Source organism: Gigantopelta aegis, chromosome 4 (genome assembly GCF_016097555.1).
Source record: "Gigantopelta aegis isolate Gae_Host chromosome 4, Gae_host_genome, whole genome shotgun sequence".
In the NCBI taxonomy this organism is placed as follows: domain Eukaryota; kingdom Metazoa; phylum Mollusca; class Gastropoda; order Neomphalida; family Peltospiridae; genus Gigantopelta; species Gigantopelta aegis.
In genome coordinates this window covers 73,310,901-73,325,223 of record NC_054702.1, presented here as the reverse complement: position 1 = coordinate 73,325,223, position 14,323 = coordinate 73,310,901, and the positions used below count along the sequence as shown (strand labels likewise).

General features: G+C 37.0%; 1 protein-coding gene across 1 annotated transcript in view; it reads left to right on the top strand.

The window, feature by feature from the left end:
• Positions 1-12,767, top strand: part of LOC121371068 (gamma-aminobutyric acid type B receptor subunit 1-like) — a 94,300-nt gene extending 81,533 nt beyond the window's left edge. The window contains exons 14-15 of the mRNA XM_041496698.1: positions 36-224; positions 11,859-12,767. Coding sequence (XP_041352632.1) covers positions 36-224; positions 11,859-11,966 — 297 coding nt within the window. The 3' untranslated portion in view covers positions 11,967-12,767. The remainder of the gene's footprint in view (positions 1-35; positions 225-11,858) is intronic.
• The last annotated feature ends 1,556 nt before the right edge of the window (positions 12,768-14,323 follow it).

Sequence of the window (14,323 nt, the reverse complement as noted above, 5' to 3'; positions counted from 1 at the left end):
AGTTTTTAAATATTGTTTTGTTTTTTTACTTGTAGGTGACAATTCCAGAACTGAACGATTCAAAAGAAATCGGACTGTGTATCTACAACGTGGTTGTGCTATCTGCATTAGGGATAGTAGTACCTTTTCTACCAGAAAATCATCTTAACATCAAGTACGGTCTCGGTTGCGGTCTCATTATTATTGGAGCTACAGTTACCCAGTGTCTTATATTTATCCCAAAGGTAAGAGGTAAAGTGTTTCTTTTCGTAATGTCAGTCTGATATACTCAACAAAACTACTCAAAGGGTTACTTATTTGGATCAATCGATTACATATGTTCTACGCCATATAACCGTAAATACAATGTGTTGAGTGCGTCATTAAATAAAACATTTCATTCCTTCCTTCAATTCGATCACAATGTATGCATTACTAGTACAACAATACACAGCCTTCTGAAGACCAGCAGTGCGACCATTTTATACTGACCTTCATAGGCGTACGGGCACCCATTGTTGTAAGGGGCAGTCTGGATTTTGCCGAATTAAACGAAAATGCCCGAATCTACATAACAACATTTATTCATATTATAAATTTGCATAGCCTGTTTTTATTATACACGCATGTAATTCTCTATATGTGCAATGAGTATAACATTTTATTATTATTATTATTACTATTATTATGTCTGTATGTGTGTATATATGTATGTATGTATGTATGTATCTATGTATGTATATGTATGTGTGTGTGTGTATATATATATATATATATATATATATATATATATATATATATATATATATATATATATATGTTATAAAATGTGTATATATACTGACGGAAAAAATAAACACCATTTGTTTTCTTTATATAGTCACGAACAAATATTGTTTGATGTACCTTTTGTATCTGTTACTCTTCGGGTGGTGGCTAGGATCATTTGGGTGATTTATTGTTTCTTTATTACCCAAGTATATCAACCATGTATCCCTGACATGAGTGTCTGCTGGTTATCCGCAGCATCATGTCCCCTCGTTGGACTCCGTGGTGGGTAGGGACATGGTTGATGAAATTATAGATTCATATATGGATCAAACTAATGATATCGCTTCTGATGGAACCCTGAAAAGGTTCCACACCGAAGTTGCGAGTTCTTCATCATTTGATGGAGAATTCATGACCAGTGTTTTTATTAAGACGTCCAGAGTAGTTTCTTCTGAATCCTGGCCAAGGTTCTTGGTTGTTACTTCTGCAACGGATGGAGCCTTGTGCAATCTTTCCCTGTTTGCTATTCAGCAAGGTGTGGCTGGTTTAGCTGGTGAAACAAAACATGTAAAAACAAAAAACTGAGGAATGGTTCATTGTTAGTGGAATGTTCCAAAGAGAACCACTCAATGTGTCTCCTGAAGTCAATATTCCTCTGCAATGTACCGATTACCGTGACAGCTCAGAGTCCTTTAAATTGACCAAAGGTGTAATACGATGTCGTGATTTGGCAGGAGTTGGTGAAGACGAAATTCTTAATAATTTGTCAGCACAATGCGTGACGTTTGTAAAAAAAAAAACAAAAAAAACAACACCATTAAGGTCCGTCGAAACAATCAGTTGATTTCGATGAATACCTTAATTTTAACATTCAATACACCAATACTTCCAAGCTCGATTAAGGCTGGGTATCTCTGTGTACCTGTTGAGTCTTACATCCCAAACCCTTTATGTTGCTTTAAATGTCAGAAATTTTGGCATGGTCAGAATGCATGCCGCAATAAAACTACATGTGCTCGTTGTGGTCAACTTGACCATGACAGCAAGACCTGTAACAATGACATTAAATGTAACAACTGTAACGGGAATCACTTTGCATATTCGCGAGAGAGGAAAAAGTGGAAGTTGGAATAGAAGGTTCAGCAGGTCAAGGTTAACAGGCACTTGTCATTTCAGAAAGCTACGAAAGTGATGGATACATCAACATCTCCAGCTACTGCAGATAAATCATATGCTACAGTAGTCAAGGTTTCCGTGACGAGTGTTTCTGTTAATGCTGATCTTACTTGGTCATGTGATGAAAATAAGTACAGAAAGTTGTCTGCTGTTGAAAACACTAAAAGGCAAGTGCCTAAAGCTGTAAAAAAACTGAAGGAAGCAGTTATCCAGGAAAACATAATTGGCTTCTATTTCTAAAATGTCTGATGTGTCTTTGGGTTCTGTGAACCCATCAAGTAGATTGAGTACTGGTGAGCCAGGAGCCAGTCTCCCTCAGTCAGGAAAATGCAGACAAAACATTCTAAATCTGGATGATTAAAGAAGAGTGAGTTGCATTCGATCTCAGTGAGCATTCAATTTGATCCTTTGGTTGTTCATATGATCGATGAGATGGATAATTCATAACAAGATTATTCACGCTCACAAAAGGTAGCATCAACATCCAAGGGAAAGTGTAAATTAACCCCCATATTTTCCCCTAATGACTAATTCAGTCATTCAGTGGAACTGCCGTGGGCTTAGGCCCAATTTTGATGAATTAAGTAGTTTAATATAAAACCATAATACTCTTGAAATGTGTCTTCAGGAAACTTTCTTGAAGGACACTGATCATATTACCATGAGAGGATTTAACCTCTATGATAAGTTTCGAGAAACTGAAAATAGAGCATATGGGGGTGTTTCCATTCTTATTAATGAAAACATTCCTCGGAGTATAGTGACATTAAATACTATTTTACAAGCTGTGGCTGCTGTATAGGTCAAGGCTCATAAAACTATTACTCTATGTTCAGTTTACTTGCCTCCTCGAAACCATTTTCATTTCAATCCAAGAGATCGTTAAGATCTTATTGACCCGCCCCATACTCCCTTTATTACTATGGGAGATTTTAATGGTCACCACACTTTGTGGGGATGCGAGGATGTAAATATTAGAGGTAAACAATTGGAGGACATAATTCTCAAAAATTACTACATTTTATTTAATGATAAAAGTCATACATATTTTCATTCTGCAAGTAGTTCTTTCACTTCTATAGATTTTACCTTTTGTAGTCATTCATTTGTTGGTGATTTCTCCTGGAAAGTTGTTCCAAACCCTTGTGGTAGTAACCACTTTCCCATTATTTTGGAGAATGATGGACCTCCATCATTTGAAAGGGTTCAAAGGTGGAAGTTGGCGAGGGCAAATTGGGGTCAGTTTCAGCATCTGTGCAGCACTCGACTGCAATAATTTGCCATTACTGATGCTGATGATCACACGTCTTTGTTCACTTCCACCTTGAAGGACATTGCAAGTGCAACTATTCCTAAGACTTCGGCAGTGCCAAAGCATTTCATTAAAACATGGTTTAATGATACATGTAAAGATGCATTCAAAGAGCGAAACAGGTTGCTTGATAGGTTAACACGTGAACCTACTGGGGATAACCTGGATACTTATCGTATTGCTAGGGCTAAGGCTCGCAGAGAGATTATGCAGAGTAAGAAATCATCTTGGAGAACGTTTGTCTCGAAGTTGAATTCAGAAACATCAGTGAAATCTGTTTGGAATAGGATCCATAAAATCAAAGGTAAAGAATCCAGTAATACAGTTCATCATTTGTCTGTTAATGATATGTATGTCACGTCTCATCTTCTGCTCTCAGTACAGATGCATTTACATCTGTCAGAACTTAAAGCTGAAGGATGCTTTTCGTCGAGCCCATGACACTTCAGTAGGGCTGGATGAAATTAGTTTTCAATTACTGAAGCATTTACTTCAGTCATCTTTGATGTTTCATTTGAATACTTTTAATAACATCTGGATCTCTGGTGACTTTCCTTCTGATTGGAGGAAAGCAATTATAATTCCTATTCCCAAGCCTGGTGAGGATCCAACTAATTCTACTAATTATCGTCCTATCGCTTTCACAAGTTGCATTTGTAAAACCATGGAAAGAATGATCAATCGTAGACTTGTCTGGTATCTTGAATCCCACAAATTGCTTCCAAATGTGTAATGTGGGTTCAGATCTAGACAGCACGACTGATTATCTTGTTACATTTGAACGTTTTGTAGGGAAGCTTTCATTCGTAATCAGCACTTGGTTTCAGTGGGGCGGGGGGGGGGGGGGGGGGGGGGGGATTTGGAAAGCCTATGATACCATATGGAAGTATGATATTTTAACCCCATGCTATGGGCCTTAGAGGTCGACTTCCTGTTTTTATATCTCAATTTTTAAAGTCTGGGTGAGGGTGACTTTGTCCGACATTCACCCACAGATGGGTGTACCTCAGGGTAGTATCCTGTGTGTAACTTTATTTTCTGTGAAAATTAACAGCATCACCCAGTGTTTAACACCTGGTGTGGATTGCTCATTATATGTCGATGATTTTCAGATTTTCTATAGATCGTCCAATATGAGTATAATTGAATGTAAGTTGCAGCTTTGTTTGAATAAACTTCATCAATGGGCAACTAACAATGGCTTTAGATTCTCAAAGGCAAACACGGTTTGTATGCATATCTGACAGAAAAGAGGTCTCCACTTAGATCCACAGTTGTTTTTGGACACAAATCCAATTCCAGTTGTGGAGGAGACCCAATTTCTTGAGATTATATTTGAGAGGAAGCTATCTTTTGTGCCCCATCTTAAATATGTTAAAAAGAAGGGGCTTAAAAGCTCTCAATGTTTTAAAAGTTATTATCAATACAGAATGGGGAGCATACCGCAAGGTTATCCTCCATCTGTATAGATAGCATGTGAAGTAAAAACTTGATTATGAATGCATTGTGTATGGGTCGGCACGCAAGTCTTACTTGCAGATGCTAGACCCTATACACAACCAGGGACTTAGTCTTTGTCTTGTTGCATTTAGAGCATCTCCTGTAGAGAGCTTGTACGTTGATGCACACTCACCTTGTTTGGGTGCTAGACGTGCAAAGCTTTCTCTGAAGTATGCTACCAAGATTAAATCATTACTAAAACATCCTACACATAATGCGGTGTTTGATAACAAATATATGAAATTGTTTGATGCAAGGCCAAATGTTATCCGTACATTTGGTCTTTGCATTCAGCGTTTTTTGCCGATTTCCATTATTGATTCAACTGTCACTTTGAAAACTCCTTCATATTTTGTTTTACCACCTTGGTGTATTTCACCACCTAAAATTGTGTTTGATCTTGCACATCTGAAGAAAGATTGTACAGATGCTGTTGTGTACAAGCAATATTTCATTGAAATTCAAGACAAGTGCCATGATTACATTCCTGTTTATACAGATGGATCACGGGATGGGTATTATATGGCTTGCGCTAGTTTTTCCATGAGGCACAATACTTTCCATGAGACTGCCTGACTCGGCATCAATCGTTATGCTGAAGTTTGGGCAGTTTTAGAAGAAATCAAGGATTCGATTGCATCCAAATTTATTATTTTCACTGACTCACTTTCGTGTCACCAATATGAAGCTGCACCACCTCTTAATTAGGATGGTGATACGAAAGTGTGTCTTTTTATCCATTGTCAATAAAGATATTGTATTTTGTTGGGTGCCCAGACAGATTGCCGTCAGGGGTAATGAAAAGGCAGATTCTGCTGCCTTATACTGATTTTAAACATGGTATCAATCAGTTTATCTTTTCGACTTAGCAATATGATTGGGACAGTGCGGTTACGAACAACCTTCATGCTATCAAGCCAGTCTTGGGAGAGTGGCAGTGCAGGAAGGATGCAATCGTCTTGTGTCGTGCTCACATCGGTCATACTTACTTGACCCATACATGTATCTTGAAGAAAGACCCTCCACCTCAGTGTGACTTCTGTCAGTGTACTCTGACGGTGCGCCACATTTTGGTGGAGTGTAAGCATCTTTAAAAAAAAAACTAGAAAAGATGTATTTGGCCAACGTAATATGATGGAATCATTTCGATTCCATCCAGATCTTATATTACAGTTTCCGCGTGATAATGACTTCTAAATTTTAATATTATCTATCTGTGATATTTGTATTTTAGCACAGTTCTTTACATTTTTTTTTTTTTTTTTTTTTATTTGACTCTTGAATTTGTATATTAATGTTGATCATCACTTCATGTTTCGACTTTACGATAGTTTGACACACAATAGCCGATGTATTTTTCGTGCTGGGGTGTCGTTAAACATTTATTCATTCATTCATTCATTCATTCATTCTCTCACTAACCACTAACAACTAACTCACTGTCCTTGACAGGCAGCCCAGGTATCTGAGGTGTGTGAGCTCAGGACAGCGTGCTTGAACCTTAATTTGGTATAAGCACGAAAATGTGTTGAAATGAAATGACAGATCGAGTATTCAAAGACAGAGTTTTTGAAGTCTGTTATTACTTGCGTGTATAGAAATTTGGCCAGGGCATTAAGAGTGTCAGAAATATCACCCCAAACACACAGCTGCAATGCATTTTCATACAAGTGTTTGGTTTTCAGTAACAACATCATTCATTATATATTCTTACTTCTTTTTTTTTCTTTTCTTTCTTTTTTTTTTTTTTTTTTTCTTTTCTCTTTTTTTTTTTTTTTTTTTTTTTTTTGTTTTTTGTGAAGTATATTTGTTTGGAGACGCAAACTTTACTAATTTTGTAAATAGCAGATGATCCACGTAGTTCATGAATAAGGATAAAACGTTTCCTGATACAATGCGTCGTCTTGGTGTCAGACTTATTGTCTGTGTTTAGATTTAATAATATGTGATCCTGATCATACTAGTGACTTTAATTTGTTATTTCATGCTATTTCTATCACATAAATATAATTTTAAATACGTTATCCTAACAATTAATATTTAAAAAAGTAATTATCTAAATAAATTTGTTAAATGTACTAGCCCGTTCAATTATCAAGGACGTTTTATTTTTAAGTAGCCTTGCAAAAGAAAAGTAGGACTACCATCGAACGCGTTTGTTTGTCTTTTTTAAATAAAAGACATCCATACAATACATGTTTTATTCTTAATCTTCTCGTTCTTATTTATATGAATCGTGTAATCATTTTACTGTCTCTAGCTTCTTTTATTCTTTACTTTAAAAATCCGACCGCAGATGTCAAAAATGTGCGCGTTATACTATAGTCTTGTTCAACTGTTTAGACCGTAAGTTTTTTGCAAGGATTACGTTTAATTCCTATTCAATACTTGTTTTATTTACATACGCGTGAAAACAAACCCAAATCCGACAAATGTCATATACAATTCATCATTTAAAATGCACGATGTTGACTTACATCCATTTTAAAAATACTTCTGTATCTTCTCCTGCAAATAACCACTGCTATTTACATAACACAAACATCACTATATAGCATGTTTCAAACTAATGTTCTTTTCCACCTTCCTAGCGGAATATACATGTATTGTAGCATGACCTATATTTAAGAAACAATTTGGAAACATAATTCAATAAACAATTCAGGCGCGCATTCATGCGGGGAGTCCAGGTGACACGCACCCCCCCCCCCCCCCCCCCCCCCCCCCTCTACACAATACACAAAGAATGTAATCCCATCCACCTGTTCAAAAGCAACGACGGATTTTGGGCCCCTGGCTATTAAAAAACCCTTCTGGATCACGCCTGCTGTCATTAATGTAATGTACTGATACAAAAATAAATACGTGTGGGTGCTACTGGGGATAAAACACTGTAAAGTAACTATAAAATAGGTTGATACATTATGACTGTCAGGTTGTATGTCCATGAATAATATATAATATCCACCAATCGCGGGTATACAATATTCTGGCCACGTGTGTGTTTGCAATCTGTCATAGTGAACATCACGAGATTAAGACCTCACCCCAACCCTCATTAAAAGGGAACTTGGCCTTCATATGAACACTTACCCGTGCATTAGTAAATGGGCCTCTGCCCAACCCCACACCCACCTCTGGCTTCGTATGTAGATGTATTTTATATGGTTTTATATCGATTGTCCGTGTTTTGTAATACACGTTTATATTTGTTCAGTTGATAGGTTGTTTGATAGTGACTGATAAGGAATGTCATGAATTGTTTCAGTGTTAAAGAGTTAATAAATGCATTGAACGTTATATGCTTGATGAGTAGGAAGAAGCAACTTAATCACTCGGTGAACTCATTTCTTCATCACTGTCTTTGTTAAGGGAGACTATCACAGGTGGTATTTTATTTCTTATCAAACTATTTTTCATTATGAATTTTTTTTTTTGATCTTTATTACATATTTAACGTTTGTAGGTGTGACAGAGTTCAAACCAAGTGCCAGTTCTTTCCTTACCGTGGTAATTTTACCATCATTATGACGAACTATGTGCCCTTTTACTTGACTCCAAATCAGTTCTGTTGAATTTATTTCCGAATGTCTTGGCGGCAGTCTTAGGCATAAGTGTTCATGGCGTTCGGCAATATCATCAGTAACACACTGCGGTGCACATTTGTTACTTTTCACAAGATCATAAAGAACTGGTTTTGTTATGTTATTCTCAAAAGGTACTTTCTTGGTTCGTAGCCACGATTGTATATCGTCCTTCTTGGCGTTATGTGTAGGGCATCGTGTTAGCTCAGTTATTTTGCTGTGGTAGCTAGCATTATCCATTACGATGACAGGAGGCACTGCTAAAGAAGGCATAAGTTGTTCTTCAAACCATTTGATAAAATGTTCATGTAAACTGGATACTTTATGGAGATAGGAGAGTCTCCTGTCTGATATATTGCCGTCCTCAAAAAATCTCTTTCCTAGTTGTAGAAATATGTTGATATTTAAAATCGAGGTCGTGAAGTGTTCTACGTAATGTTGATATTGATATGTTGATTCCACATTCCTCCCTTAAAGCCAAATTAATCTTATGTAATGTAGGTAATTCACTGTCTCTATAAAATCGGTATATTCGTCGTCTAATAACATCTTTATTAAACAAATGGATGAGTTTTCAGTCAGGTTCTTTAACAATGCATTCTGTGCTCGGATTGGTAGCGTTTAGATTTTTATACTTCTTTTTACTGTTGAAACCGATACTAACTTTAATTGCAGCGACAACTCGTTCGACCATTCGATAAGCGGCATATCTAGGTCTGCCACGTTGATATTCGTCTTCAAAATAATCAAAAACGTTCTTAATACAAGATTTTACATCAACTGAAATGCTTTTGGATTTACCCATATTTTACTCAAGTAACAATAATGTATGGAATGTTCAGCAATACATTTTCTGTGAACGTATATACCCTTCTATACTTATATTTGATGTAGTTTACACAATGCTACAACAGCAATCTTAAATTATACTTCGAAATAATGTTATTGACGATCGACTTGATATGTACAAGAAATGTTATCGTATTTTGGACATTCAGGGCCGTGTCTAGGGGATGGGCAAGCGGTAGAACCCCCGAAAAAGTCTGAACAATAGCTTTTTGGTTTACAAAATTGTTTTGCGCATTACAAAATTACACAAACACCCCAAGCACCACCATAAATACTATAGATTTGACCACAAGGGATTCCAATTAAAAGAACAAATTGTGGAAAGGGGAAGGCCTACCAGACCTAATATTGTGGACTGTAATACCCCGACCTTGTGTAAGCTGATTTGTGTTTGTCACTACACCCCAATTGTGTTAGATTAGGTACGGTATGTAAATATAAAATTTATAACATAAAATTCAAATAAATAATGTATTGGCAAAATTGATTCAATATACTGCATGGACTGGTTACATGTATTTTTACGTATATGTTTAAGGAAAAGGTTATACAAAGCATTTTACATTCCAAAACAATCATATCCTTGATTCAACGAAACAAGCTATAATGTCCTTCACTTAGCCTCATATCCTAATAGTTTGTTATGCAAATAGCCCTAGTTATTTATAGGAGAAGATTTTTGTAAAATGGAAATAAGTCAACTTCGTGCATTTTAGATGATGAATTGTATATAAAACCTGTCGGGGTTTGGGTTTGTTTTCATGCAGATGTAAATAAAACAAGGATTGGATAGGAATTAAACGTAACATTTGAAAAAAATAAAAATAATAATAACCTTAGGGTCTAAACAAATGAGCAGGACTATAGGTTAAACTCGCTACAGTTGATGACGAAAATGGGTTACATGCGTAAACTGATCACATGACGATACTTATATCTCTACGTCTGTTGTGACGTTAGCACACCTCGGAAACTTGTGAACTTTTGATATGTTAGTATTAATGATGTTCGGCATCTATCCTGAAAACTAAAATCAGGTATGTACTCCTCTTTTTTTGTTCTTCTTTTTTTGGGGGTGGGAGGGTGGGGGTGGGGGAGGGAGATTAAACCCTAATGTTCCTAATTTGCTACTTTAAAAAACAGAATGTTTGATGTCTACACCCTTTGAATTTTATCAAAATATAACATAACAAAATAAAAGAAAACGCCATAAAACTCTAAAATGACCATTGCTTTATTCATAGTCAATCATAGACTAGTTAAGCTCCTTATTCTAATCATTTTGATACCTTGTTTGTAAAGATTATTCGAGATATAAATGTTCTATGGTCGATTTTAGATACACGCGAAATTTAAAATGGCCGCCATCTTTGATTACGTCATTCTGGCGCCTGGCCTCATTAGTTACATCAGTTTTCTTGATTGAAACATATGTTATTTCTTTTCAAAGAACAAATGGATCAGGCACAAGTTACACAACTTTCTAGACGTTCTCCATAATACATACATGTTATGACAGTAATAATTGTTTGCAATTTAAATATGAATAAAAATAAATATTACAGAAAAAGAAAGAAAGAATAAAGGAAAAAAATAAAAAGACGCAATAAAGTTTTCTGTATTCGATAATTAGACAGCAGGTTTGCTAAAGGAAACCACAAAAGACGAACAGTTCATCACAATTATTATGTCATGGCTACAAAAATAATAATAGCAATAAATAAATAAATAGTAATAATTTTTAAAATCCATACTTTATGTACTAATTAATGGAAACGTTTTGTTTCATTTATATACTTATGTGCATGAAAACATATTCTTTATTATCTTCTTCGCTTAGAGCACTTTTACCATTTAAAACTAGTTGTAAATCTATTGCCTGAAATCTTTGCAATGAATTCCATAGATAGTGCGTCGTTGCCTTTCATATAAAATGCATTCACAGAAGAAAAAATAAGATAATTGTTTTTGAAATTATATCCACAACTACACGAAGAATCGGTGCTAAGACTTGCTATAAGACTGCTTTTAAACCACTACACCTGTGTTTTAATTAGGTATGCAATATTTTTTTTCTTCTATTCCCAAATGAATAGTATGGTGCAACGCATGGGACATCGGTTTTTTAAATGAAGATAGTTTTGACAATTTTGAATTTCAGCTCGTAGGTTGTTCCAAAGTTTTATTGTTGAATGGATAAATGACGATTGAAGTAAATTGGTTTTAGCAGGGGGTAAAGAGATATCGTTTCGATTTCTCAGCATGTAGGGGCTCTTTGTCCAACTCATTGTGGGATATTGTGTATCATAAAATCAGGAGCCATACCTTTCATTATTTTAAACATTGTACACAGCTTTTTGAATTTACGCCTGGAAGTAAGTGTTGCTAATCCAGTTTCGTAATACAAAGACTTTCTACATGCAAATTTAGGCAAACCCGTGATTAATCAGGCGGCTTATAATTATACTTTTTCAGTATTGTCTTCCATGACTAAAGAACACCCATCTCATACTTCCGATGCATATTCTAATATCGGGTGGATAAAAGTTATAATTTTCTTCATTTGTGAGGTGTAATAAATCGATTTATGATCGTCCTTTACTTTCTTCAAAACATTATCAAAAAACCTTAAATTTGGATACAAGGCAGTGAAGATATTAAATACTCTTCTTTTTTCACTTTTCCAGGTGCAGGCGTTAGATACCTTAATGCAATCAAAAGGAGACGAGACCGAATATCGTGCGATCCCACCTACCAAGACATCGCTTAGTGTTAAAATGAACGGCGCTTCATAATTATTTACACAGAGATCAGCAGAAACAGTATGCGATAGAGCTTTTATCAGCTATGTTTCTAGACTCCGATAATGGGCACCATTCCTTACAATTCCTCAAAGGCTATGTATGTCGTGTTTTATTAACACATTTGGAGTAAAATAATCCCCAATCTGAATGTAAATAATTCTCTTTTTTATTATTATATTAAGCTTTACATGCATTTAACTCTTGACCAACATCTTTTCCCTCTCCTATAACGTTTCATAATGCAAAATAGATATATTAATTTATATTATTTTTCATGGGTCTAAAATTGCGATACCGACAGTTGCATTTGCGTTCTGGGTTTACTAACGCTAGTATGACTGATTATTAAAATTTTATTTCGACACGTTGAGCCAGGTTTCCAGTTTTTGTGAAATAGTATTAGTGATGTCATTTTAAAAAAAATCACGTTTAATTAAAACAGTGTGACATGTTTGTATGTGTTTATGATATATATGTGTATTATCAACTAAACTTGATAGAATAAATGATGGGTTAATGATTTTGAATAATATGCTTTTTTGATGTTTTGCGATTATATGATTTAGGTTTTTTTTATACCTGAAATTGCGAGACCCATCATACCCGTGGGAACGATAACTGGAGTGGGAGGGGACACAATCACTAGTGGAAAGGGTGACAGTCTTTAATGTCAAACTTGTGCCCGATTCTTTTGTTCTTTGTATAATAAAATATATACTCAGTCAAAAAAGAAACGCATAGGCGAAATATTCATGGGATTATCTCTTTAATACAAAGTGGCATAATTTCGTTATTTATGATCGTATCACAGTCAAATTTGACATGAGTATGTGACAATGTTCTTGCTATGGACTGATGGCAGTGGAGGCGTTTTCGTCACCAAACAGCGTCGCACGAAGGCGCTGAAATCAGTACCTTGTGTGGCCACCAGCAGCAGCAATCACGGCACGACATCTCCTTCGCACAGACTGAATGAGTCTCTGAATCCTGGCACGTGGAATCCTAGCCCATTCTTCCTGCAGTGCACGTGACAGTTGCGGAAGCGTCTGAGACTCCAGGTCACGCTGGTGTACACGTCTGTCCAGTTTGTCCCATAGATGTTCAATGGGGTTGAGATCTGGCGATCTTGATGGCCATGGCTGCACATTAATGTTCTCATTCTGTAGGAAATCCATTGTTACACATGCCGTATGCGGCCTGACATTGTCCTGCTGAAAGAGTTGTCTCTGTCGATCCAAAATGGGAAGCATGTGACGGTGAAGAATGTCATCTCGGTAGCGTACAGCTGTCAGGTTGCCTTGTACGAACACAAGTTCCTTCTGCCGGTGTATGAGATGGCTCCCCGCATCATGACACTCCCTCCACCGAATCTGTCAACATAGGCGACGCAGTTGTTGGCAAAACGTTCATTGCGGCGTCTGTAAACACGTTGTCGTCCATCACGTCGTTGTAGAAGGACCCCAAGTTCCACCCCTGTACTTTCATAAATCAGCGAACACGTACATGTTGATGTTGACGTCGCAGGACGGGGCCAACATACGGTCTCCTAGTCCATAAACCAGCTTCTCGAAGTCGGTTCCGAATGGTTTGGGTAGATACCCTTCTCAGAGTTCGTTGCTGTGGCAGTTCGGTGACGCAAGTGCAGAACCGAATGTAGCGATCTTGTGCTGCAGTTGTTATGCGAGGTCTTCCACTTCTGGGCCGGTCTTCAGCTAACTGAAACTGCTGGTACCTGTCCCAGAGACGTGAAATGGTGCTCTGGTGGACGTTTATGTGACGTGCGACTGCTGACTGCGATTCACCTGACTGGAGGCGGCCTATTCCAATGTTTCGATTCGGCAGGTTTAGTCTTGGCATCGTCTACGTCGAAATGGAAATGAGGCATCATTGCAGCTTTAAATACTCATCACTACCCCAATCTGTTCCCCGAGTTTCACGAGCAGTCGCCCGCCAAAATCTGACCATTTCACGCCGATTTCCTGCAATTGTGGCACAACGTGCGTTAAATTTGTTTTAGGGTGCATTTGGGCATGCTGTCCCATCCCAGGAACATTAACAAGCATGGTCATTCAGCAACATTGTACCAAAAAACTATATTTTGTAAAATCAAACACTTTTCTTCTTTCCCTATCACCTATGCATTTCTTTTTCAGTACATTTTCAATCAATGGGGAGCGCAGCCACACTAATCTTTGTTGGACAAAAAACGACTGAGAATGCGGGGCCAGACCCGTCCGCCCTCCCTCCCTCCCTCCCTCCGCCACCCCACCCCTAGGTTCCTACTGGCCTGTTCATGTAAGTCAATGTGTGTGTAACCCACTTTTTACGTTTAGCATAACCAATAACTG